The sequence below is a fragment of the Bemisia tabaci genome, chromosome 7 (assembly GCF_918797505.1).
Source record: "Bemisia tabaci chromosome 7, PGI_BMITA_v3".
Lineage (NCBI taxonomy): Eukaryota > Metazoa > Arthropoda > Insecta > Hemiptera > Aleyrodidae > Bemisia > Bemisia tabaci.
The window spans coordinates 1900789-1927562 of NC_092799.1; the positions used below are offsets into that span (position 1 = coordinate 1900789).

A 26774-nucleotide genomic window follows, 5' to 3' on the forward strand; every position below is an offset into this window, starting at 1 on the left:
ACTTCAGGATCTACATCGAAAACGAGTTCAAAAGACCCCAATGCGATACCAACCAAAGATTGCGAATGGACAGTTGTGATCAACAAAAGAAAACGAGAAACCAGTTCACCTGACGGTTCCACTGAAGTGAACCCCAAAACTAAATCTAGTAAACTAAAACAGGGGAAAACCCCTAGTAATAACAGTAATAATTTTAATGTGTTAACCGTAGAAAAACCGGATAGACCGGCAGCTAAACCCCTTCCTCCTCCCCTTTTTGTATCAGGAGTAGGGAAACCTCTCATCTTCAAAAATGTAGTATTAGACCCCTTAGTTAAGGACTCTAAAATCCAAATTGTGAATAAATCCCAAGTTAAGGTATTAGTTAAAACCCGTGATGAGTACAATATTCTTTTTAATCATTTTAAGTCTCAAAAAATTAGCTTTCATACTTATCAGTTTAAGGAATGTAAAACCATTAAACGTATGATAAGAGGACTTCCCTCTGATTACCTAGTAGACGACATTAAGTTGTCACTTGTCTCTCAAGGCCTGTCGGTAATTAACGTTACTCAGATAAGGCACTTTATCACCAAAGCTCCAATGCCGCTGTTCACTATAGAAGTTGAGGCGTCTCCTGCAGTCGCCAAAAAACTTGAGAAAATTAATTCGATTAATAATCTGATAGTAAAATTCGAATTCATGAAAAAAAGTAAAGTAATTGCTCAGTGTCCAAATTGTATGGCATATGGGCATACTAAACACTACTGTCACAGACAACCGAGATGCGTCATCTAAGGCGATTTTCACGTCGCAGATGAATGCCCTCGTAAAAAAGAGTCTTCGTTGACCCTTACACCCCTTGTTCCCACATGCGCCCTTTGTGGCGGTCAGCACTTAGGGAATTACAGAGGGTGTAGGGTCTATAAAGATATCAAAAAGAAAAGACTATCAAAGTTTGTTAACCATAAGGTAATCCCGCCCTCAAATCTCACTCATCAATCGAGTAATCTCCCAACAAATAGCTACGCTTATGTCCTCAGAGGAAACACTCAGCCCAACTCAAAAAATACGAATAGTACCGACGCTAATCTTTATCAATCACTTGATAAACGTCTAAACACTCTTGAGCGTATAGTTACAGCACAAGCCGAACAGATCTCATCTCTACTTTCCACCATTAGTACCCTAATACAGTCCATAAATAAAATGGAAGTAGAACACTAACTTAAACAATTCCAAGTGTGGAGGCGGTGTGGTGGGGTGGGGGTCGGGGGGGTTCCCCGCTGGAGTGGCACGGGTCAGATGTAAGCGGAGAGGAGTGACAGCGCCGAAGGGCCATAATCTCTTCCATTCTGCGGGGTGTGCTCCAGGTGGCGGGGGGCCCCCCCGTCCTCCGCCCCTCCCCCACGTGTTTTCTCACAAGGAATATTCACCACTCTAAATTATTTCAACGGCTGGGGCATTACATGCCCCAGACCTTTATGATAGGCCCCTCCTATCATACGTTCTCATTTTAGTTATACCATCTACTTACTTATTTTAATTTAACCCATGTCAATAGATACCTTAGTAATTTTTAGGTAGTAGTGACACTGTTTGTATTTCTATACAATAAACTCTTTAAAAAAAAAAAAAAAAAAAAAAAAAAAAAAAAAAAAAAAAAAAAAAATATTATGAATGAGTGTAGGTTTTCATATTTGAGATTACCATGACGATGCTGCAGGAAACAGAATTGTCAATCGTACTTCTCAATTTGGATCAAAAACTGAAATCGTAAGTGCCATAAAATTTGCATAGTCTTTCATTTTTAATGTGTAGTGTACAATTGGACCTAAATTGTGTAGTGGTTTCATCGTTTCTTTGCCACGGCTGGCCAATTTTTTTTTTCTTCTTCTTGTTTTTTCCAAATTTAAAATGTGCAGTTACAAACAATATGAACGTCGTTGAGGTTATTTCTTCTCAAAAGGTTAGGAAGGATGGCAGCAGGGGCAAAATTTTACTTCACAACGGGTAAGTGTACCGGTATCATTCCAAAACAAAGGGGGGACCTCATTTTATTGGCGGTGTGAGGAGCGGAAAATATGCAATGCACGGTGCATTACCAACAACAATTTGGAGGACATTATAATGAAGAAGAGCGGGGAAAGAAATCATTCTCACGAGCCTGCATGATCACGTGGCCGTGGATGTGAGGAAAGTTGTGAACACCATTAAAAGAAAAGCACGGGAAGCCCCGAATGACCGCCCAGTAAGCATAGTGAGGGAAGTTGTAGGAGCTGTAAGTGCCGAGGATGTGCTAATGACCTTGCCTGATAGAAATTTATTGAGGCGTATTGTTAATTCCGTACAAAATAAAGAGCGGCCGCCAGTTCCAGCTTCGTTACAGGATATCGTTATCGAACCACCGTACAACTCGACAAAGAATCAAGAATTATTCCTACATTACGACTCGGCAGAAACCTTACCGGATAATAGATTTTTAATTTTTACAACAGAAGGAAACTTAAGAATCTTATCAACTTCCAGGCTGATTTACGGTGATGGAACATTCAAGACTGTGTCGCAACAATTCATGCAGCTGTACACGATACACGGATCATTTCAGGGACACGTCTTTCCCTTAGTTTACGGCATTATGGAAAGGAAGACGCAGGAGTCATATAAAGCCATGTTGCAGCAGCTATTAAACATTGCGGGAGAAATGGCTATTGCCATCGCTCCGAAGTACGTTTTGACAGACTTTGAACAAGCTGCTATTAATGCTTTCCGAGCTGCATTTCCGGATGCAATATTACAGGGATGCTTGTTTCATTTCAGCCAAAGCATATGGAGAAATATTGTCAGCAGGGGTCTACGTGGAGCATATATGGATCGAGAGAACCGGGATAAAAGGCGGCAAATGCAGCAGTTTTTCGGATTACCGTTCCTCCCTCTGGAAGACTTAACAGATGTGTTTGACGATATCGTCGCGGACATTGAAGACGAAGACATACTGGACCTGGCCTCCTACATAGAGCACACATACATTCGAGGTTACCGGGCACGGGGAAGGAGAGCGGCAAGACCTCCGGTTTTCCCACCAGAATTCTGGAATGTATATGAATCAGTTACCAACAGAATGCACAGAACGACGAACATTGTTGAAGGGTGGCACAGTTTGTTGCAGGGGCTAATATCAGCGCACCACAAGAATATTAGGCGATTTATTGAGCACATCCAAGCTGAACAAAATGACGTAGAATAGCTTACTACGCAGATTCGAGGTGGTCACACTCAAATAAAACATCTGATTAGTCGCCGGTATATCACTAATCAAGCCAGAGTGGAAAGTATCGTGGCTAGCTATGGGCAATACAAGGAAGATGAAGCAGTTGATGTTATCTGAGAGCCATTCTCTACAGATTGAAGAAACCCAAAAGAATTGAAGAAGAAAACGAAGAAGGAGAGGCTTGAGGCATTATGTAAGCTGATGTTAAGCCATTTTAATTTTGCATATATGTGGACCTATGGGACATAAGGGACATTTTGCATATAGGACATTTTAAATTCTGGACATTTTAGCTTTTGGACATTTTGTCGTGGACATTATGACAATTGGACATTTGAAATAGGACATTTTGTTTATTGGACATTTTTTATTGGACATTTTTTATTGGACATTTCCACCTGTCACCAAAAAGTCTCATGAAAAATTCACTGCTAGTCTGGCTAAACTACTTTCAAAATATTTCATTTGACCGTATGCAAATTTTTAATTATTTTACGAGACTTAATGTACAAAATGGAGCTAGAAAACATAATGGAGATTACCTGGAACTAAACCAAAACAATCAAGAGGTAGGATCAGCTCAAAATCTAGTGGTTAATTTAATTTTCAATAGCACCATCGTCGTCAATTAATAAAAAGAAGTAGCAGAAGGGACTTCCAGACAAGGTTAAGAATTTTTCAATTTCTTGGGAAGTTTTCATCAATCAGCGAGGATTTTGAAACCTTAAATTTTTTAATTTCGATTAACATGGAGAGCAATTTACATTCTCTCAATTAGAAATTGGAGTACTTCTTCCAATGGCAGTGCGAGAACATCTATTTAATTTTAAATACTTAAAATAGGTTGAGCCAGCAAATTTGTAGCCAGCAGTCTTGGGACTTAGGAGCTCAATTCGACCCATTCCTTTCGAAATCGTGGAATGATACGCCATCATCTCAATGGTCGGTACGCCAAACCTTTAGGATTCATCACATGAGAAGGAATCTGAAAAAAAAATAAAGTCAAATCATTACCACACATTTTAATGTACATGACCTTTTAAGTTAGCTTACACTAAGAGTTTGTCAATGGTGAGAGCCCCCCCCCCCCCCAAACAAAGAAAAAAAATGGCAAGACTATACAGATTTTAAAAAAGTAAAAACAAGACTGTCTGCTGGCGATGGGTTCACAGTCAAAGTATAAGGGAAGAAAATACGATACGTTTGTTTTTCCCTCCTTCCTCTTTAATTTTCACAAAGAAAACAATGGACCACTAGACAAGGTACGAATTTCAGCATTCTGATACATGTTTCATACCTAAAATTTCACGTAGAACACGATGCGCACAACAAAAATTACCGAAATTATCTCCTTACGAAGATATTTTATGATTCTTGATGCGTGAATTCAAACCATCCGCTCATGAAAACTTAATGCTCTACGTGATTCACATCCCGCGCTAAATGTTATCATGACAGTCTCTGCAATATAGAAATCTAGCAACCTCAGTCTTGACACTTTGGCTCAGCTATAGCAAATTGCTTATAGTTTGAAAAATACATGGCGGGAAATGAACATTGCTCGGTTGAGAAGCTTGCTGAAACCGTTGTAGTGCACGATTTGACTCACGCAGAGCTTTGAGTTTCTTGTGAGCGGGCAGTTCAAATTCCTCGTAACCAATGTGAAATAAAAACGTTAATATCTTCGTTAGGAGTTGGTTTCAGTAATTTTCGTTGTGTGAATTGTGTTCTACGTGAAATTCTGGTTAAGGAACATGTATCAGATTAGTTAAATTCGTACCTTGTCTAGTGGTCCATTAGCGCAATGTAAAGTTTAGCCCTGCACTGAAATATCAGCGAATTCAAATCAATGGGTGTTTTAAGATTCTTATCTTGCCCCCTTTGTATTATAACAACGAGTAAATTCAGACATCTTTCATAGATTGTCTGTCCAAAAAGTACCTGAACTGCTTCTGCAATTCAAAAATTAAATCAGCTAGATACTTGATCTGAGTATCATTTTGAAGATCAACTTAAATACTATTGGCAAAGATGAAGGTCAACTTATTTGGTAAAAAATTGACCAAGTTGTGACAGTTTAAGTAAACAAAAAAAAAAAAAACAAAAAACAAAAAAAAAACTAATGGGGCCACTTACATTTTCCGAGAACATGTTATCATACCTTTTCATGATTCTTTCTCACTTTTTCTGACTCCTAGAGATTATTCCTTTCCTTCTCAAATAAAGGAAATTGAATTTAAGACATTTCTTCACGCTCTCTTGCCACTTGTTTAACATGTTTTTTTTTTTTTCTTCTTTGTTTTTTCTTTGTTTTTCTTTGTTTTTTGTTTTTGTTTTTTCTTTGTTTTTTTTTTTAATTTCTCTCATGGAATTGCTGTGAAAAACTTCTGGACTTCTGTCTTGATTTCTGCTTTTGACTCAAATTTTCTACTTTGAAACACTTTCCTTTGCAACATAATATCCAATTGATTTAAATGGTGAAACATTTTCTGCACAAGTACTATAATTACTTTAAAATTGAAAACGTTGAAACCACATCCCACCGATGATGAACTGCCTGCCCAAAACGCATTAGTCGTCAACTCAATTCATAAATTTGTCACGGGTGAATTTTTAACGTTTTAAGTTTTAAAATAATATCCAATGACAAAATTTGCTCATTATCTAATTAATTCTGGGTCTCTTCTCATGACTTGATCTAAAAGTATTGGCAAAAATGAAACCAAAATCACTCGAAAATTGCTGCCTAAACCGTACACTCAATGTCAGCTTTCACCGACTGGTGTGCAGGGTGGAACGGGGTGGTTGGTGGATGGTGGATGATTCTGCTCACTATAATCAGATCTGCTCCAACATGTTACCGCATATTCTGTAATTTAAGCGCTCTACATGAACAGTATTGCCAGATAACTTTGGGTTTCTTGTGATGTCTTGTAGAGTTGTGCCAATGACAGTATTTTTATACACTACATTGTACTAGAAAAATATTCCTGTTACAAACGGGAGGGGACTCCGATATTTTTTCACCTAAACTGGCATAACTGAGCGAATAGAGTGAGATATCAGTTTTGACGGACTTTGAATGCACTTTGGCGAAATCACCAACACGCTGTCTGAACTACTCGTGCGTTGAACTGCAATCTGTTTGTCATAACTTTGTCAATTGATCTTAATCTTTATCGATAGAATTTGAACTAATCTTCAAGTGGCTTAGTTTTTTTTTAAATTGCAGAACCAGTTCAGGTACTGTTTGGACAATTTTATTTAAATTGGAGCGAATTTTTCACAAAAGTACCATAATTTACTCTAAAATTTAAAAAAGGTTAAACACGTCATAACACTCACTGGTAATGACTTTTACTTTAAAATGCAACGATGAAGGACTGCTTGCCCAAAACACGTATGCTATGAAATTTGTAAAAAGTGTCATAAGTGAGTTTTTCAACGTTTTTAACCTTTATTAAATTTTATAATAAACTTTCTGGACAACCTATGTAAATTAGGTTACATATTGCAAGCTGATGCCTTATTCTTTTCATTTGTATTTCTTTGTAAAATTTAAATAATTTTTCCTTCACACAATAGTACACAATTTTTATCACAAAATCGTGTAATTGCGTTGTTTTAAATTTATCATTAGCTAAACTTCAGCAGAATATGGTCAATTGAGAATAATTCAGTTGCGACCCATGAGTATTTGATTAATGAATGCAAAATTAGTGATTTGATTTTGAGTGAAAAATTTAATTGTGACCGTGTTGAATGATGTTTAGTCGATCAAAAAATCTGCTTTCAAACGGCATAATACTCATACGATGTTGTAAAAATTAAAGTTTTACTTGACAAATTCTGACTTTGATAGTTTTCTTTTTTCCCCCCTAAAGAGGATTTAATAAAATACTGACGATGAAATATTATAAGATCAGACACTTAGAAACGTTGACTACATTGAAAATGCATAAAAATAAATTTGTCAAGCATTAAAAACCCAGGGGAAAGGAACTTTATTTTCAGATGTACATTGAAAATGTTAAGTGGATCAGTACTTTGTAAAGGGGTATACAACGGAGAGATAAAAAAGATTAGGAATGCATTATTAGGTGTGTTTAGGGACTGGCCGGCGTTAAGAATTTGAAGAAAAAAAAGTTTCAAAGGCAATTGTGGCTGAAGTAAATTAAGTAAAAGCAGGTGAGAGAGGATTCTAAATTATCCAAAAGCTTCCTTTCAGCAGCTGATTGCAATCTTGGAACTGAGAACTGAAGATTGTGACAGAAGCTATATGGGTAAAGGAGTTATTCAAATACTTCAAATCTATTTTGTAAATCCTTCATTGCATGAACAGTTTAGCAAGGGTGCAGAGAGTTCTAAAATGCTAATTGTTTCTTGCAGCCATTTCACAATCTCATCTCCTATTATAATTTTTTTTGAAGGGAAGCAACCAGCATTTTCGCTTACAATTTTGTGGGAAAAAACCTTCACAAGAGCAAGAAAAATTGCAATAATTTTCGAGAAGGGATGATGATTGGATTCCGTTCAAAAAATTAAATTACAAGATGAGATTTCAAAACACCGTGATGCAGACGTGACTGTTTAGATTGACTCTATTCAATTGTATAATCAATAATTTTCTGCACCCTGGAGAAGTAGCTCCCTCTAATATCAGGGGAAAACCTCTGAAAGTTTCTAAGATGATTATTGGTGATAGAAAGCAAAAGCAGTTTCCCTGAATCATCGAAATCAAATCAATAGAGTAATAACCTTTTGGCTTCCAACCCCAGAGGATCAATCTGACTTGGTTGAAAAAGGTTTGTGAGCTAGTATTTCGAAATCATCACTTTTCAGTGAGAAAATGTAAAAGCAGATTTTCCCTTGCAAGACTGCTTGATAATTATTTTAAAACATGCACCTTCGTAACTAAAAATCGAGCTAAGTTACGATATTTCTTCTTAAACATGACTGTGTGGACATGCTTGCACTTTCTTCAAATTTAAACGTGCAGTAATTGGAAGATTTTCCACCTCCCTCAGCTTAAAGAGGAGACAAGAACTAAAATTAATTGAAATGCAGGCAAAGTAAAGGTTTTGACATTAGCTGAGCATTAGCTGAGACTTAAAATCTCACCAACAGTGTTTGCATTATATTGAAGCTTCGTTTCCACCATCAAAATGGGTTATCGATAAGATTGTTGAGCGTTGCCGATCAAAATTAAAAGATGCCCCTAGGTTTAGATCAATATAAATTGTGAACTGAGTTTAAAAATATATTTATTTGATGCTCTGCTTGCAATGTATGTTGATTGAAAAGTAACAGCGTCTATTGATTTTTATCAGCAACGCTCAACAGATACATTGATGACTTATTTTGATAAGCTCATTTCGATCATGGCTATCAAAATTGAGAAAGCAATGACCTCTTGGGGGCTTATTAAGCTCAAAGATAGCTGTTAAATCTTAAAAATAGCTCATGTCACAAGGCAGCATGCAAAAAAATTCATTGAATTGATGCAGGAGACAAAATGTGAGCAGAACTGCACATAGTATTTCAAGTTATGTTCAAAATATTTTATCTCCTCGTGTTTTTTTATACAAGTGTCAGAGGAAAAATTATCAGTAGCGCGATTTTGTGAGATTCAATTGTTAGATAGGATTTTGAAACAATGATGGGGAACTCTATCTAAGGTCCTTGAGAGAAAGTTGCGAAAGGTTTAGTTCACTTTTCTACCTGAAAAGAACCCATAGTCTCATGATAATCTAACAATTTGATATCCTGAACATGAGAGATAAAAATGTTTAACAGCTGTTTCTTAACACGACCTTCCTTCAACTGTAAACTTCAAATCGCCAAGTATCCCACCTTGTTTGACATTTCATCGTCTCCCGCACAAAGGGACTTATCATGTCTGTGTTGTTTTGGCATTCCTGCAAACATTTTATTTTTTCAAGGCAGAACAGTTGGCTCGCCCAACTTTCCTAGAAAATTTTAGTGGCTCTTCTAGCAAATGTAAAGAAAAATCACAGGAATTCCTGGCAACTTCGTGCGACAGTTCTCTAGTAAAAAAATAAAACGTATGTGGAAAATGCTGAAACAGCAAGCTCAGGGTGTGTTCCTTCCTGCAGGGGGTGACGGTTCTGTCTTAATGTGCTCACAGGACTCTCGTCTAGGCTTGGTTATCAACAGCTCAATTTTTACTTTTTTGTCAATTGAAGTCCCTTTCTGATCCACAGTATCACGTTAGAAAATTAGTTTCATGTTTCATTTCATCATGTTTCATTAAATCCTAGACCTTCACTACCCGTTCCATATAAATGTCTAAGGCTCTTGTATACAGAATCTCGGCCAAATCATTTTACAGTCTAGTTTCCAATACAATTGACTTAGGGGAGTCTGTTTCAATTGGAAGTTAGCACAAACATGCAAGCAAATTTTAAGTACACTAATTTTTATGTTTCCTCAGTGATGTACTATAATCCACTCCTGGGCAACCAAATTGAATTCTCCGGTTAGGTTTGCATTATAAAACGTAAATTAACAAATAAGCAGACTGCAGCCAGGCTCTCCTACCCAGTGGCTGCTATTTGAGCACTCCAATTCTAATTCGAGCAGTCATTTTAGCTGTGGAAAAAAGTAGGAAGATAGCAATATTTATCATTTCCAGCTGGATTTCCTGAATTTGATTCCTTTAGAACCATTCAGTTTGCACTCGATCAAGATTAAAGATGCAATGTATCTGAGTTCAGGAAATTTCAAGTCGATTCAGATATGCGGATTTTCCAGAGCGATTTGAGCATTTGCTTAATTGGATATACTATTAATTAGTTAGAAAATAAAAGAATTGCATTTCGGAAAGAAATAGGATATTTTCTACAAGCCATTCTGGACAGAGAAGATGCGATAGGTTGTAAGACAGATGAGTGAATGCAGTGTAGGCTTGTTACAACACACGGACGCATCACACTTTTGCAAGCTTAAACAAAAAAGTAATATTACTGTTTTGAAAACTCACACTCGCGCAGTATTAATACCGAGGGGTTTTATCCAGAGCTACGAAAAAGTCTGATCGAGAAAAGTCAAATTTACTGAGGAAAAAAAAGAAAATCGAAATAAAAACCTTCATAAAATTAAAATGCAAAATTGACACAGTTTAAAGATCTGGTATTAGAATGAAAGAATAAAACCAAAAAAAAACAACAAAAAGGCAAAGAAATAAATCAAAAAGATTATTGAATCCCAAAGAAGCTGAAAAAAAAATTAAAAGCATCCCTCTCAAATACTGCCAAAAGCAGGTATTAAGGAATTGAATTAGAATGATATGGACGTTAAATTTGGCAGGTAAACGTCAGAATGAGGGTGAGGAAGCTACGAATATTACTTTGATAATCATAGCTATTGCAACACTTCATTTGCACCAGATAAGATCTAGGTAAAATTCTTTGTTTGATTCTACTGCTGGTAAGTGCAAGCAGTAAATCATGCATTCTCTAAAAATTTTGCCCCGAAAAAGCGCAACTTCAAAACTGACAGGGTTCGTGACAGCTAGTAAAAATAAAAATCAAGGACTTTCGAGAATCTTTTTTAAAGAATTCCGAGACAATTTCAGTGCCTTATCAAGACGTACCTGAGAATTTTAAGGGCCTAAAAAAAACCTTGAAAGTGTTCATTTTCTCTTCAGTGCCTTCATTCTCTGATTTCTGAATGGAAGCAAGCTATAAGAAGCGGACATTGTTTTTTGACATTTTCAAATTTTCCATTATAAATGGAAAAAACTGATCTCCTGAACAGTTGTGAATTTAATCACTTTACATGACGTAAAATTCAGGACTGTAGAGAGCATATTGCTGTCATTATCGAAGCAGAGGTATTCACTGCCTTTTTAAAGCGACACGAACCCTGAATTATGATAGGCAGTTCTTGGCGGGAAAGGGGGTATGGGCTCTGGATATAATGAAATTCCCGAGAATGCTGATAATTAGACTAGAAATAGTTTTTACCGACTGGATACTTCCACCACTCCTGACGGTCAGCGAGTTTGTAAAAATTATTAACATTACAGCTTTGTGACCTCCAACGTCTAATAAATAAATCAAGAACATGAGTGATAAAAGTGAGCGAAACTCTCTACATTGGGTAAATGCAGCATTTCCGAGGTAGATCGCCTGACATCAAACTCCTCTACTGGGAGTTTTTAGAGTGGTTAAGAGCAAGTATTCGACTTGTTGTACTTACAGTGACAGAATTTTGTAGTTCAAATACTAAACATAAAACATTAGAGAACTTCTTCAGACGCTCAAATCAGCTATTTAATTTTGCAACTAGTTTTGTGTGCTCAGCGGTAAAGAGAATGCTTGTCTCATCCAAGTCATTTTTTCCTGAATATTTTGAAGAATTATGTTTTATTCATTTATATTTTTTTGGGGGTCATTTAAGTTAAAAAAATACACTCATTTACTTCCAGCATTATTACATCATTTGATTATCCATTAGTTCAAAGAAAATTGCCGGCGTTACTTTTTTCCCCCAATGCTGTGGCTTATCTATGCAGGCAAACTTTTACCAAACTAGTCCAGCAAACTCTAAGTCATACTCTGAGTCGATGAAATCCTGGTGAAATTCTGGCAAAATTCCAACTTCTTACTGACTAGTTCAACAAACTTTGAGTATATTTCTGCCGAACTAGTTTGATGATCTCCTGAGGAATTACTTCGATCAGCTTTAAGTAATTTCTATCGGACTAGCTCAATAAACTTTAGAGAGCTTCTACAGTAGTGGTTTGATGAATTTCCTAAACACTTCCTGCCAAACCAGTTTGATGAACTTTCCGAAGAATTTTGCACACTCGATGATAACATCACCTTCAGACTATACAAAACCAATTTCGACTGAGCAGAAAAACTTCTTCACTGAACTGGCTAAGACCAAGTTTGGAAGAGTTAGCTCTCATAGATGAAGCCAAGACTAGCAGTGCAGTTAATAGCTGTCACAACTCCTGACTGTGAGGGTTATATTAATTTCGACGCAACGTAATAAAAGAAAAATAAAAGGAATGCATTAAAATTTTTGGACAAATAACGTTCGTACTGATACCTGTAAAAAGTTCATCCTGGAAATCACACAACTGTCAGACAAACTCAGCAATCAAGGGCAAAAACACTGAAAACTCGCTATTCAAGTTACTGAGCACAACATGGAAAAAATAAGTCCATTGCACGCTTGCTAAGACTTGAAAACAATTTTTGACGGAGGAAATATTTGATGGTACTTACACTGGCTCCAATCCTGGACAGGAATCTATTTCTTATATACAAATCTGAGTGGGGCTGAAGCAAGTCGGAGTGTGGCTGCAGCAAATCGTGAGGCGTGATATCAGACATTGAGCCTGCTGCCAGCAGCTTTTCGTGCTCTAGAATTTCAGCGGCTCTAGAAAAAGCAAGATGAGATTTAGTCACGTAATCTGACATAAAATTTTGTGAGAAACACAAACGAGCTGCTCGTTTTGACTAATATCAACCTCTGAGATAAAAAAAAGCTGAGATATTGACGGTTAAGGTGCAAAACCGTTCATCTTCGTTGCTGTGTTTCAAAATTTTCTCTCCTACTTTATTTTTTCAAAGAAAAACAAGCCAACTTTGAGCTTGATATTCATACAAAGTATTCTGCAGACAGACGTCAAAAATCAAGGAAGTTTTCAAGAAATTATGTTGACTAGTTTTCCAAAGGAAAAATAAAGTATGACAGGAAGTCTACAACGTCGTAAACCGAGATAGGTGGTTTCACACGTTTGCAACTGGTATTTTCAGAACAATTTTCATAAAGTGACAAAACGTGCTTTCCAGTGCACCAGAGATGCTTGCCACCTCATGATTTTTCATCAGACTTTGAAACAAAACAATAGACTTTTATATTGAACGATTGAATTCTCTTGACTAAAGATTGTACCTGGTAAAAACATACAACATACCTACTAATTGTTTATACTCATTAGAAAAAATGAAACATTTGGGGCGCTTCCTGTACAATAAACTGGTGAAATTGGCATAAAAATGTGAAATTAAGCATACAGATCCGCTAGTTTTGTGTTTCCAATACTGTTTGCTGAAATTTCAAGGGAAAATACCAAAAATTTGTTTTTTGGCACAAAGGGATACATCTCATTTGCACCGTTTCAGTATTTCTACAAGCATTTTACTTTTTCAAGAGAAAATGGTGGGAAGAATTATTCTGAAAATTTTAAAATCTTTGTTCACATAAGAAAAGAGAAATTATGAAAAAGTTCAGGAAAATTCATGTGACGGTTCTCCTAATGAGAAGTAAAATGTAAGTAGGAAAAACTGAAACAGCACATTCGAGATACGCTCCTTCGTACCTCCAAAGACAACCTTCCGTACCTTTTCAACCTCAAAATTTCTTCCCTCAGAGCATTGCAGTAAGCTAAAGCATCCTAAAATCACACCACCTTAGTACCACTTGGTAATTACACAATTTCAATGATTAGCCAGAAAGATAATTTTAATTAAGAGGAGTTGTAAATCTTTTTCTGATAAAAAGAAAGAAAAAAAGGTGAATTTTCCTTAATTTTAAACAAGCTCCAAATGAATACAAGGATCGCGGAAGGATTTTTGGTTCAATTTGGTCCAACATTGCTTCGATAATTCATGATACTGATTGTGACTGATTTAATCATAGGGTTTTTGAACATACGAGCAAATAAAATGATTGATACTTACAATCGATTCCGCTCATAGATTTCTCTTTGTTTCACAGTCATATTTAAGATTCCAGAAGTCATATAGTCATGAATCCAGATAAATATGATCATCATGAGAGCCACTGAAATTAAAATTTATACCAAGTTAATGAAAAAAATTACATAGAATTGCGTTAATTTCGAGGGGAAAACAATATGCCAAAGAGCATATTAATCATAGTGAGTGAAATATCATAAGCATTTTGTTTGCGATATTTTAAATAATTACACTTTTAGAATCGACTTTTTGGATGGTAAAATTTTGAACAGAGTTCACTCTTAATTTGAAAACAAAAACAAAGTCCTGAAATAGGGAATTAAAATAAATTAAAAAACAAACAAATTTTAAGAAAAAGATTACGCAAGGAGTACCTAGAAAAGCTGAGAAGGGAAAGTTTCAGGATGTTCCTTAGTTCTCCTGACAAAGATAAACTTTCATGATTAAATTTTTTTTTACGCCAATCATGAGTAAATTGATTGATTGGTCAGAGAATAACGTATTATGACAATTAAACACGTGCTATTACACAGAGGAGTGACACTGTTACCTAGGAGAAGATGCAGGCCTTTTATTTCGAACTGAAAGGATTCCGCACTGTTGTATCTCCTTAGCTGGCACCAGATGTGAAAAAAGGAGCTTACTTCTCTATCACCTTCATTTTTCCACATAATAATTGTAAAACTGCTGACAAATGCTATTTTCAGACCTGATTTTCTCGAGATTGACACAAAGAAAGTTGGAATTTAAAAGATCATCTGACTCAAGAGATTGTAAGAAATGTCATATCAAAAGATCTTGAAATTTGACAAGCGCCTAATGTCTTACTATTTCGTGCATAGTTCAATTTGGTCAGGTGTTAATTGGACAAGAAAATTGACTTACAGCCGAGGCAGAATAAGAAGAAACATTCCAGCATGAGATAACCTCCCATATCTACGATTAATCCAGCAAGCATGGCTATTAGAGCTAGACCGAGATTTTGGACTGACTGGGCTCTGTAAAAGACAACATAAAAAATTAAACGAGAAATGAAAGGGATTGAATTGAGGAAAACTTGAGATGCCTTTGTTGTAGAACGCTGGTGCATTGGCGCATCTTATTTTACATTTTCATAATTCTGACATTTTCAAGACTGGGAATCAAAGTTTTTCGGGAAAGTTACATTCTGAGAGCGGAATGCCCTGGGAACTTTCCCAGCTGTTCCTTAAATTTTAACAATATTAAGTACTTTTCCATTTAAAAAATAAATTACGGAAGGAAGTATTTTACCATCGCAAACTCATAGATATTTTTGAAGTCTCAAAACCAACATAAAGATTCAATATTAAGTACTATAGAACAGCTGCAGTGAGTTCCTTGATTGAACTGATGAATTTTCTAAGATGGAAATTCTTTTTACCCTTCTTAATGTTGATAAAATGAAAAACTGTTTTGGGGCCGTTCATAAACTTTCTTCTTCTTTTTTTACTACTTCAAATGGCTCTTAAGGGCTAATCCTGGGCTTAAGTCCTGTCCCCCTTCGGACCCTAATAAACAGTCCCAGACAACCATTATTTGAGACCATCAAATTCGGATCGCCTGGCCAGGAATCGAACCCGAGACCTCCCGATCATAGAGCTAGCGCTACAACCACTACACCATAGGCGACCAACACACTATCCAAACACTCTAAGAGAGGAGGATGGTTGAGGAAAGTGTTGCGCCATTTTTTTTTTGAGTGTTATTTTAAAGATAAGGGTCTTCATTACAAGAGCAACATCACAAGGAGGAAGGTGATTGAAAAATACAAAATTTAGCGTTGTGCATTACATAAACGGCGTCTTTTGATACCGATGCAATGCTTTTTTACAGATAAAATTGTTTCTGGCGATTACTTAACCCATTGACTTAAACCGACGGCTCCCAGCCGTCCGCGTTGCGCTGGGCCAGATCTGAAGAGACGGCTCAGAGCCGTCCGTTGATTGTTTGCGTTATTTCGGTGATTCTCCAGTAGATTGCGTTCTCACCAATGTTTATATGAGTAGTGTGTAGCCACCCTATGACTTATTGTGTACAGTAATTTCTTATTTTGTTACAGTATTTTCATATTACTGTGCGTTTAAACATGAAATAGCCACAAAATTTTCTGATTTTTGCTGATTTTGCGATTTTCACGACTTTGACAGCTACAAACCACAATAAAAAAATCATCGTGTTCAAAGTTTTCACCATTTTTCTCAAACGTTGTATTGTGAATGCTTATTGTGTCGATTTTCACCCTTAGAGAAAGAATTTCTGGATTATTTTGAAGTATCCAAAGTTACTGTTTTTCGCCAAATTAAATCGTAATTCCTGGCCCGGCAGGGTTAAATTAAATCATAAGTCGGGTTAAACTTGCGATGAAAGTAAAATTGACAAGTTTGAGAAGAATCAGTTTAAAAACGGTCGACTTACATTCCATATGCTGTTCCTAACTGGTACTCTGGAATGATGAGACCAATAATAGGCCACAATGTACTTGACACTGTTGTATAACCGACAGCCATACATACCTGAGGAAAAATACAAGACAAGTAAAACCAATGTAAAAGCAAAAAAACTATCAAATGTGTAGAGATTTCATAAGATTTGTAAAGATTTTAGAGATGCATAGACAAAAGGAGACAAGAAATTGCAAAATGTCAAAATTTTAGTTCTTGTTTATTACATCAATTTGACTTCCTGAAAAAAATGGAATTTCCAAAACAAAATTACTTCATTGTATCTGACAGAAAATTGTACATTGAGACTTTAATAGTCTGAAAACAATGGAAATAAGTCATCTAAATGCAATAAAACAAACATACCATGCCATAATAAGGATTCAAAAAGGTGAAAGCGAGCAGACTGTGACCAATGATCGTCCCCAAAATAGAAAAAAACGCCCACATTACATTGCAGCCCGTTTTGTCTAGGGCAAGGCCGATGAACGGAGACAGGAAACCAGCGATAAGATAAACGATACTATTTACAAAGTTAGCTTGACTAGGTTCTAAATCAAACTTCCTTTCGAAAAAGACTCTGAAAAAGATGTAATAAACAATGTAATATTCAGAGAAAAATAGGTCAAAAACAAGATAGAAAAAAGATGGATTGATTCCTAGCTAATTGAAGCACTCTAGAAATTTATGTTCAGATCAACTAGAGAAACCATCCAAAATAAGCAAAAAATTGTAAATTTCTTAATCACATATCCATGGAAGAATTCTCAAAATATTGGAAAAAATCTCTCATTAATCAAATGTGAGTTTTACTTATCCAGTAATCTTGATAATATGTATGAGAATAATCCTCATTCTTTGATCCCATTTAAGGTCATCCTGAAATTCCAGTACCATAATGGGACTTACACTCATTAATCTGACAAGTCGTAACAAGGCTGTATCCAAGAGGATGAAAAATCTTGACTCCCTCTCAGAGGAAAAAATCATAATCAATTGGCAAATTGCAAATCCATGTATTTCTATTTACAACACTGCAGACTTTTTGTCGTCATCATTTTTTCTTTGGAATATTAGCCAGCATAATTTATTGAAAGATTTCTTGATTCATCTTTTCTTTTATTAGGATATTCTGAATAAAGTTTGATCGATAAAGATGGCTTCTTTCTCTTCAAAAAAATCGATTAGGAGTGGAAATTATAAAGTACTGTAGTAGAGATACGTTCTTTTACATTTCAGTCATCGAATTCTTGAGAGAAGACATGCTACAATTGAGGACACCGCACCAAGAACAGCCTATAGGCGTATAGGACGTTATTACGCCCATCTGCTTTTCGGATTCTACGTACCCTGGACTATGCTGTGGTAGCGATAGAATATAGATAAGTAACAGCTCGAGGTCGAAAAACCTTTTTTTCCGATGTAAGTCAGGCCTCTGGATCGATGGGTGCAAGAACGACCTACAAACAGGCCTATAAACTTAAGGGCCTATAAGGTGCTAGTTACCCCTTTCTTTACTCACTATCAATATTCTTTCATTTTGCGTTAATCATGCGTGATTAAAATGATTTATACTTCATATTGCCACCAAAATGACTGTTGGGCATAATAATGGCCTATAAACCTCTTTTTTAAATTAAATATATTAGGGTGTAAACCCAAAATGTATCGCAAAATCTACCCGGCATCCTTCAATAGAGGGGTTAGGTCACCCACAAACACCAAAACAGGGTACCTGCATAGAAAAGTCTGTGCAGTACATCAAAAACAAAACTTTAAATGCGTTTTTCTCAAAACGCGGTTTCCGTTTATAGGCTGTTTTTGGTGCAGTGTCCTCTATTACTCTTCTGATTTTCTTTGAGATTCCAGATCCATGATTTTTTGAGCAGTGGCAAGGATTTCCTGAGACGACGGAAATAAATATTACTACATAATAAGTGACAATAGCAAATGAGACTATCCAGAAAGATTTTAGGAAGTTCATGAAATCGAGAGATATAGAACAATGGGAAAGTCACTCACTTTCCTAAAGCGACGAAAGGAAATATTGCCACATAGTAAGTGACGATAACAAAGGTGACCATCCAGAAAGATTTGGGAAAGTCTTTGATATCTGTTAACCGCACAACCTCCTCCGCCTGCTGTTGATTGTTTGCACTATTTACATGATGCGCCCGCTTGTCCATCCATGCCAATATGGCAGAACTTATCAGTGATAATAGACAAGTTCCAGATGCTGTGAAAATAAGATCAAAGGCACAAAATTAACACTTGGATCTCTTTGGAAACAAACATAGTAAAACACAAATGGATACAATTTTTGCACCAGGACGAAAGTCTTTTACAATGTGTACTTCCAAAAATTAACGGTCAGTTTATTCACATTTTCTACAAGAAAATAAAGAGTTTCCTTGTTTTCAATATATTTTCAATAAAATTACTGAGGAGATTCTCTCAGTTGCCTATCAGCACATCAATGAATTATCCAAGATAATTCTAAGATCTTTTAATATACTTACTCCCGTATGCAAAAAAATGATTTAAATCAAGGTAGATTTACACAGGTATGGACAGAACTAAACAACTGGCCTCTGATTGGCTCTCCAGCGGCCCCTTAACGTCAGCCATTTTGGATGTTTTGATTATTTTGATTTATTATGTTCGGTTTATCGTTTGTCAAAATTTTGTGGGATTTTTTGCACAATTTTGGTTATGCGATATTAATTTTAGCGTTTAAACGCACAAACGTTTGAATGTTAATTTGATTGTAATTTAATTAAAAAACGGGCCCCTTAACCTACGTCACGAGGTCATGTGACACGTACTGAGGCTCATGGGAAATTTTCAACTTTTCCATACCTGTGTAAATCTACCTTGGATTTAAATGAAGAAAAGACAATTGCAAATTTTGTGAAGAAAACAGTGTGATTTCAGGGTCGATGTGATGGATTTGCTTGTGTCACAATAAATTGATTGTCGATATGATTATACTGAGAGATTTAAAAGAGCACAAACCTACTATTGCACTCATAAAACTGCATATGAGGACATATATGTAACAATGGCGATCGCTGACATCCGCCATTTTTAGGGCAAATGCTTTTTTCGAAATCTAGAGCCTCCAAGAATGTCTATGCAAAGTTTTAGACTTCCATCATAATTTTTTGGCGAGATATGAACTGAAAAATATGTTATTTTTAAAAACAGCGGATGTAAGAATCCACTGTTTTCCCCGACCGGCGTGGCAGGACACTGTTGAGATTCGTACCCACTTGCGATAACTGCCCGCCCACTGGCCATGGGCTGTAGCTGACACTTAAATTATACGTATCAGGACCGTCTCGCCAGAATTTTTGAATTTTTAACTGATTTTAGAATTTGTTCCTTGTTTTTGTTGTAAAAGTTACAAACGGTTTACTTTCTTGTTCAATTTTGTTAAATGACTCAGCATTGACTTACGTTTGGTTCATTTCAATCATTTCACCAGCCTTACCCTTCCTGACGACTTTGTTTCATGCATAAAAAAGTGTTTACAGTAAAAATAGCAGATGTCACATTTTTTTCAAATCGCTGTTACTCCTTCAATTTTTCACTTACATATATCGTAAAACGTGTTTTTTACCGGAAGAGTTGCTCTTCATGAAAATCTTTACAAAAATCCTCTCGGTTCTACGGACGGAAAAGTGCAAAGCTTCAAAAACTTTACACTCGATTTTCTCACAATGTGAAAACTCGACATCCGCTATTGTTACAGACAAGTCCTCATATGGGAAAGTTGCAGACTTCCAATCATACTTCATTTTTCTTTGGAAAACTAATCAATGTAGTTTTCTGAAAACTTCCTTCGTTTTTCTTCTGTGTTAGCAGAATATTCTGTATCAATTTCAAACTGCATAGAAAATTATTTTGTTGCTCTTCATAAAAATAAAATGGGAATGGACATTTTGAAACACTGCAATAAAGATACATGGTTTGGCATTTCGGCAATTGATATTTTCTTCTGATATCTGAATGTAGATGGACTTCATTTACTTGATGTTCCTAGTAGATATTCCTACCATTAGAATAAAATTGAGATCAACTTACCAATGAACAAAACAATACCCAGGCACTCATAGCCCTTGTAATATTTGTTTACGTAGTGATACAGCGGCTCCACAACTTGGAAATTGACAAATGAGCCTACTCGAGCAAAACTCATTTGAAAACCGAACACCAGGTTCAATTCCTTGCCTTTGAACCATAAAACTGCATAATTGTTCTGCGCCACTGCTAATGACTCTCCTCCGATCCTGAGAAAAAACAGTGAAACACTGACCTTAAAAAATTTTCACACAAAAATCCTGACGAATTTTCAATGAAAAGTATCCCTCAAAATACAAGAATAAGTGAAATAAATAAGAAGCTCATATACATCAAAAAACCTCAGTTTCTTTTGTTCACACAGAGGATTTTGATTAAAATAATTCTTGGCTGTCTGAGATGCTTTGAACCCTGGTACTCCTGAGTCAGGCATTGAGGGCCAAGCAATGGGTGGAAACCTTGTTTTTTCACTTAAACAAATTTTAACTACTGGTGCTTAAAAAATAGAATATTAGAATTAGTAGAGGCATTCTCAGGGTGTCTACAGATTCTATGAGAAAAATTCTCTGACTTTTCATTACAACAATTTGCATGCGTAAAACTGAAACCGAACGATTATTTGCAGCATTCATTTCACGGCACATAACACTAATGTGCCAGTCTTTTTTCTTCAGATATTTGACATTTGGTGCTGACTGAAATTGCAATCCTGCATTGAAAATTATTCCACTATTCAATATTGAGAGTGTGATATGGAGCTTTGAAATCCTGAACCAAACAGCAACACAGTTTCATTGTGTGGACAGCGCTAATGTTCTTTTTCTAGATTTCAAGTTTTAACCGTTTTCAAACATCCCTACTTTGTAAAATTACCCACCTCTCTCCGGATTTAATTCCCTGAGAGTATCCAGTTTTACAGATTTTTCAGGATATCATTCCTTTTTTTCTTCTTTTTTTTTGTATTAATAAGTACTGACATCCTGTACAAAGAAATTACAGTGAAGATTTGCTGAGCTTTAAAGGCAGCATCTAAAATCAGATTGATTTTCAAACTTTCATTCGTAACAGGACAATGCAGTTCCAACTTACCCAAAGATGAATCTGCCAGCTATCATTATCCATAAGGAATTGTTAAATGCACCGCTCGCAAAAATCAATTGCCCCACACATACAAGCATCGCATACAGCATCGTGCCAAATCGGATTCCAAAGACCCTGAAATCAATCATAACATCCAACATTAAACTTTGAAGCATTGGAAAAAGTGTTGAATAGAGCATGTCCTCTGAGAATGAACCAAAAATTAAAAAGATTGTGCAATTTGTGATTCATTTTTGGGACGGTTTTTCAGATATCTGCTAGACTCTTTAAAATCCATTAAGAGTGATTCTTTGATTGCAAATGCAAGTATTCAATGATCAGTGGTTTGAGGAGATAATTTTCAGGAGAGGGGCAAGCTGAAAAGAAGCTAAGATTGTTCACATGGGGTCTAAGATAATTATCAGATCGAATCAGAATAAACGACCTTGGCACATTCTCCAATTACAAGGATATAAAGCCTCCTGCCCCCTCCCTCCAAAAAATTGTGCTATGAAAAATTGAAGTCATTTTACAAAAAAAAACCACATTGTCCTAGAGACGACTCAAGGGCCATTGATTTCATATGCAAATACATAGGTGCTTTCATGCAGCCAGAAAAGATTTTTCCTTAGAGAAATAAAGTAAAGTCCAAATATGATTATCAGAGAGATACGTTTCAGCTCGCTGATGTACCTATCTCGCAAAATAAGGGCAAAAAATATGTTTGCAAAAACTTTTGAGCAATAGGCACATAAAGGTGTGAATGGTGATAAGAGAAGATAATTGGGCTGCGTAAGGAGGAGTGTGGGAATAAGATAAAATTGAGCTCCTTGTGCAGAGAAAAGCAAATATTTGGGAGTTGATATGACAGTGATCAATAAGCAAGAACCGCATGGCTGATACAAAGACAAGCTGCCAGATTTCTGGCTTGGAATTCAATTCTTAGCATCAGCTCAGAGCAGTAATGACATAATTAATGGCTTGCCTAATGATGAACTAATGACCTGTGGGAGCACGATCAAGCAAAAGGAGATAATAATTACACAATCAAGTGATGATTAAAATACAACTATTTGTCCACCTCCACGAATGAATCTTTCTCACGCAGGCGTCTGGTGTTAATAAATTACAAGACCTACTCTTTATCGATGATCTGAATAAGTTAATTTTGCAGATTTGGGAACTGATAGTGACCTATGTAAAGGTCATTAACTCAGCTGAAATGGACTGAAATTAACAGAGAGGAACCACGTCACATTTTGTCAAAATGAAGAGAGAGGGGGTTTGCTTTTCCCCCTTCTAAATGATTCTTGCCGAATAAAAAACATTGGATCCATGTTTCACAGAATCAAAGGCTGCAATTTGTAGGCAGGAGTAAGTGAATTAATTCTGTTTCTTTAAAGAAAGTGTGCACAAGTTCAACTTGAATTAATTAGAATTAAAAAATTAAATTTAAAATCTGGGCACTATACCTACATTTATTATAGGCATTTTTTACTTACATAGCTTAAGCTTTTCTTGCCCAATAATTTTGTGACAACCACTTCTTGCTGGGTGGATTGTTCATTGTTTTAATCCGCAATACTTAGAGCTTGATATTGTCATATTGAAATGAAATTACATAAGCAAAATTCATCCTTTGGGACACAGACTAGGATTTTCTTTTGAAGACTAAAATTAATTGAACTTGATAATATTGTCTTCCTAAAAAAAATAATTTTGTTAACTGAGGTTTCTCACCAATGTGCAGTCACAACTTAACACAGCCTTTAACCCATTCGCCTTATATACAAGTATACTTGTCAGCGTACGCGTTCAGGACATATCTCAGCTGATTAATTAACTCGCGCCACCTGTCAGCATTGCTACGCTTGAAATGCCATCAATCGGAAAAACGACCAAGACAACCACATAGCGATGCTGACAGATGGCGCGAATTAACTCGTAAACTGAGCTATGTCCCAGGCGCGTGCTGACGAGTATACTCATCAAATGAGGCAAATGGGTTAAGGTATGTTACAAACATTAAGTTCAAAATGAAATGCTAAAGCATTTCAGAGGATATTGCAGGTAGACTCCGAGAGCAATAATACATTTCAAATTAACGTTGCTCACCTATCTATCAGGAATCCACCAACAAAGCAGAGGATGACGTTCGGCCAGGAGTACCATGAGTACAGTTGTACAAATTCAGAGGTCGAGAGCCCCATATCATCAATAAAGTCATCTTGTAATGCTCCAGGATTATCATAGCAAAAATATGATCCTAGAACAAATCATTCAGAAAAAATAATGATTAAAACGAGTAATTATTGTTTTAGGTAAACAGTATTCTAAAATATGTTGGGAATAAAGTGAAAAATAAAGAGATATTAATGGGGATCTAGAAGCGAAGTCAGAACTCGCATCCCTGTTCTTACGGTGGACAACAATAGAATCTCCCAGCCAGCCAATGAGAGTCTCAGATTGTGTACTAGTCGCAAAAGGGCGTGAAATGGATCAGTCCCACCGCACAGAGCAGAGCGGAGAGAATATGAATCTCATGCAGTTGAAAGAACAGTAGATTTTCCCCCTATTCAAGACCTTCACTTCAAGTTCGATTTTTTCATGCAGGAAAATTAATATTCAATTGAAACTTTTAGAGAACATATTTTGTCTCGCTGTTGATACACTTCATCCATAAAAACTTGTCATTTTTACTCTCACAAAAAGAACTTAGGCATAGAAAAACAGAATTCCCCAATAAGAATACGTGGCAATTTGAATCGACGTTATGTACGACTAGTTCACAGCTATATTGTGAGAATACCTACTTTGCTTCTAGATCCCTATATTTTGAAAATTGTGCTAGTAAATCTTGACTGAGTACTAAATGAGAGCAGTACAGAACAACGCTACGATAAAACACAGGAGGCTCATCGATTCTAACAAAAAACAAGATTTACGTTGAACTTTCATAAAAAAAGCAACATCGTAGTGCTCACTGATGAGGCGGACAGTCAAAGACATTTCTGGTTGTTGCTGACCCTTTCAACAGATGCTGAAATAACCTAAAAATGTGATTAAAAGTTGGACATCACGTGGGTGATTTCACGATAACAGGAATAGTTAAAATGTGAAATACCTTAAAAATAAAAGTGCACCAATTTTAACAGGATTTCATTACCTCATTTTAAAGGTATTGAACCTCCTTTTTCCAGCTTTGGCACGCTCTATTTTGATTCAGTGCAAAGTTAAAGTGATTGATAAACAAGCCATTGAATCAGGTATCAGCGCTTCCCGCGGGACTGCTGGACGTCCACGCAAACATGGCGGCCCTGCCAAATTGTGTCGGTTACGTAACAGACACAGCGTAACCGACACTTGAAAATGTGAGATAAAAGATGATACAAAAGATGAAACTTGGCAATTCTTGAGTTATGAGGTGGAATTGATGCTGCCTTAAAAGTTTTCTAAACTTTGGAGACTTCCTTTTAGTTTAATAATATTAAATTGAGGTTTTTGCGTAGTGAGGAATTAGTGCTACACACCTAAAAATCACTGGTTTTCATAATAATTAAAGTTTTCATTGTAAAAAAAACTGACTTGTCAGTAATGGTCTTGTCGAGAAGACTTCAGCGAACAATTTGATGGCAATTTTGAAACTCCTGACTCCGTCTGGCGAGATAAACACTGCACTCAATACAACTGCAAAAATTTGTTGCCAAATGTGGCGACACCTCTTTCTAATGACTTTTCTCGCTCAATAATAAACATTTCAGTTCAAACTGGCAATTTTCTTGAACATTAGAGTCTCTTTTCAGCAAATATTGCTAAAGAGTTCATGATCAGTACTGATTTGTTACCGCAAATTGCTCTTTTGCTTCAAAATCGGGGTTGGCGACGCGTAACCGACCGGACATTTTCGGCCTTTAAAGTCTCATATTATGAAATATGATAATAATTTATCATATTTTTTAGCGTGGATAGGTTCAGGGACATCATTCCTATTGATTTATTCATTTGGTTTTCAATCGTTTTGCCCTATATCGTTCATAACCCACGGCGACACGACTATTCCTCTTATCGTGAAATCACCCACATAATTCAGCAAGACTTTTTTTATATGAGCTCCCTATTATCAGTCAGAAATATATCTGATTTTGACAAAGTGAAATATTATTAGAGTGAGCAAAACTAGCCGAGTCATCAATCACCTACGATACAATCCTTTGGTCAAGAGGTGCCTCAAGCAATCTTCTAAAGAGAAGAAAATCAATATGATAGAGTATGCCCATATCCTGCATCCACACAGAGCGTGCAATAGAGTAGGTATGCGGGTACTACACAATCTCAGTACCTGTTCAATCATTTGCCTAATGGAACAGAGTGGGCAATCAAGCTACACTTACCAAATCCGAGGACGCACATGAAGACCAGGGCAAAGAGTCTCGAGCAGCCTCCATTCGGATGGCAGCAACCGTTGTTTTGTGCGCCGCCATTGCTTTCAATATCATCGACCGGGGATGGTATCCTGGAAATTTCGTCACCTTCTGTGTCTTCTGCAGCGAGGAGTGGTTCTCTGACAGCCATGATTCACAATGTTTTGATAACTCTGAAAGATGAATGTCTGAATCTCATTCAGGAAGACCCGTAGATCCGGACTCAAGGAAATATTACAAACAAAGAGCCACTACTGATCATATGATATTCGCAGAGGGGTGGAAGTGAACAGTTTCTCACATAATTAAAATTATGAGGTATTGAAAGGGCACCAGACCGAAATTCAACAGCATCTTGTTGAGGCAGGTTAAGACAGTGTATTAAACACAGTTCGTAGACATTGGCAGTGAAACGAAAGGCTAAAAGAAGCCCGACGATCAGTTAAATTGATAAGGAACTATGATTGTCAGCTTCTGACACCCAAAAAGGAAACAAAAGACTTCAAGTGTGAGTGATAACTTTACCAGCTGGAAATCACAAACTTTGTAGGGACACAGTAGGTTTCAGATCACTGAAGAAAACATGAAGTAGCTCACAAACGTCCTCACAAATGAATTAAATTGTGGAATTAAATGTTAGAATTAAAACAAAAGCAGTTGGGAGTCACTAATCAGTAAAACAACTCGTCTGATAAGTGAAATTCGTCATCACTATCAGTCGATTCGTCACACGATTGCT

The 26774-nt window shown here is 36.4% G+C and overlaps 2 protein-coding genes across 4 annotated transcripts; one reads left to right on the plus strand and one right to left on the minus strand.

Moving 5' to 3' along the window:
- Nucleotides 1-2160: 2160 nt before the first annotated feature.
- On the plus strand, nucleotides 2161-3231 carry LOC109036738 (uncharacterized). The gene has a single exon (XM_019051097.2). It carries the CDS (start codon nucleotides 2282-2284, stop codon nucleotides 3224-3226), a length of 945 nt encoding a protein of 314 aa, XP_018906642.2. The 5' UTR covers nucleotides 2161-2281; the 3' UTR covers nucleotides 3227-3231.
- An 862-nt stretch (nucleotides 3232-4093) lies between these two features.
- On the minus strand, nucleotides 4094-26774 carry LOC109036737 (lysosomal dipeptide transporter MFSD1). Of its 3 annotated transcripts, none has more exons than XR_002009392.2 (12): nucleotides 26006-26773; nucleotides 23730-23880; nucleotides 21624-21749; nucleotides 20538-20743; nucleotides 18474-18687; nucleotides 16818-17031; nucleotides 16426-16523; nucleotides 14875-14987; nucleotides 13972-14074; nucleotides 12511-12664; nucleotides 10254-10326; nucleotides 4094-4235 (listed from the first exon to the last, which is right to left on the minus strand). XR_002009392.2 is itself a non-coding variant. In XM_019051096.2 (11 exons), exons 1-11 carry the CDS (start codon nucleotides 26184-26186, stop codon nucleotides 4182-4184), a joined length of 1614 nt encoding a protein of 537 aa, XP_018906641.1. In that variant the 5' UTR covers nucleotides 26187-26774; the 3' UTR covers nucleotides 4094-4181. The 3 variants fall into 3 exon arrangements, 1 of the variants encoding a protein (XP_018906641.1); XR_002009391.2 differs by lacking the exon at nucleotides 10254-10326 and adding an exon at nucleotides 11239-11318 and having other exon boundaries at nucleotides 4097-4235; nucleotides 26006-26774; XM_019051096.2 differs by lacking the exon at nucleotides 10254-10326 and having other exon boundaries at nucleotides 26006-26774.

What these genes read in the sequence shown, in the direction of transcription:
- LOC109036738 (XM_019051097.2), top strand. Translation starts at nt 2,282, where the DNA reads ATGACCTTGCCTGATAGAAATTTATTGAGGCGTATTGTTAATTCCGTA.
- LOC109036737 (XM_019051096.2), bottom strand. Translation starts at nt 26,186, where the DNA reads ATGGCTGTCAGAGAACCACTCCTCGCTGCAGAAGACACAGAAGGTGAC. An exon ending in CTTCTTATTCTGCCTCGGCT is followed by an intron (nt 14,075 to 14,874) that starts GTAAGTCAATTT and finishes TTTTAATTTCAG; the next exon opens with TGGCTCTCATGATGATCATA. An exon ending in TGTCCAGGATTGGAGCCAGT is followed by an intron (nt 4,236 to 12,510) that starts GTAAGTACCATC and finishes TTTTTTTTTCAG; the next exon opens with ATTCCTTCTCATGTGATGAA.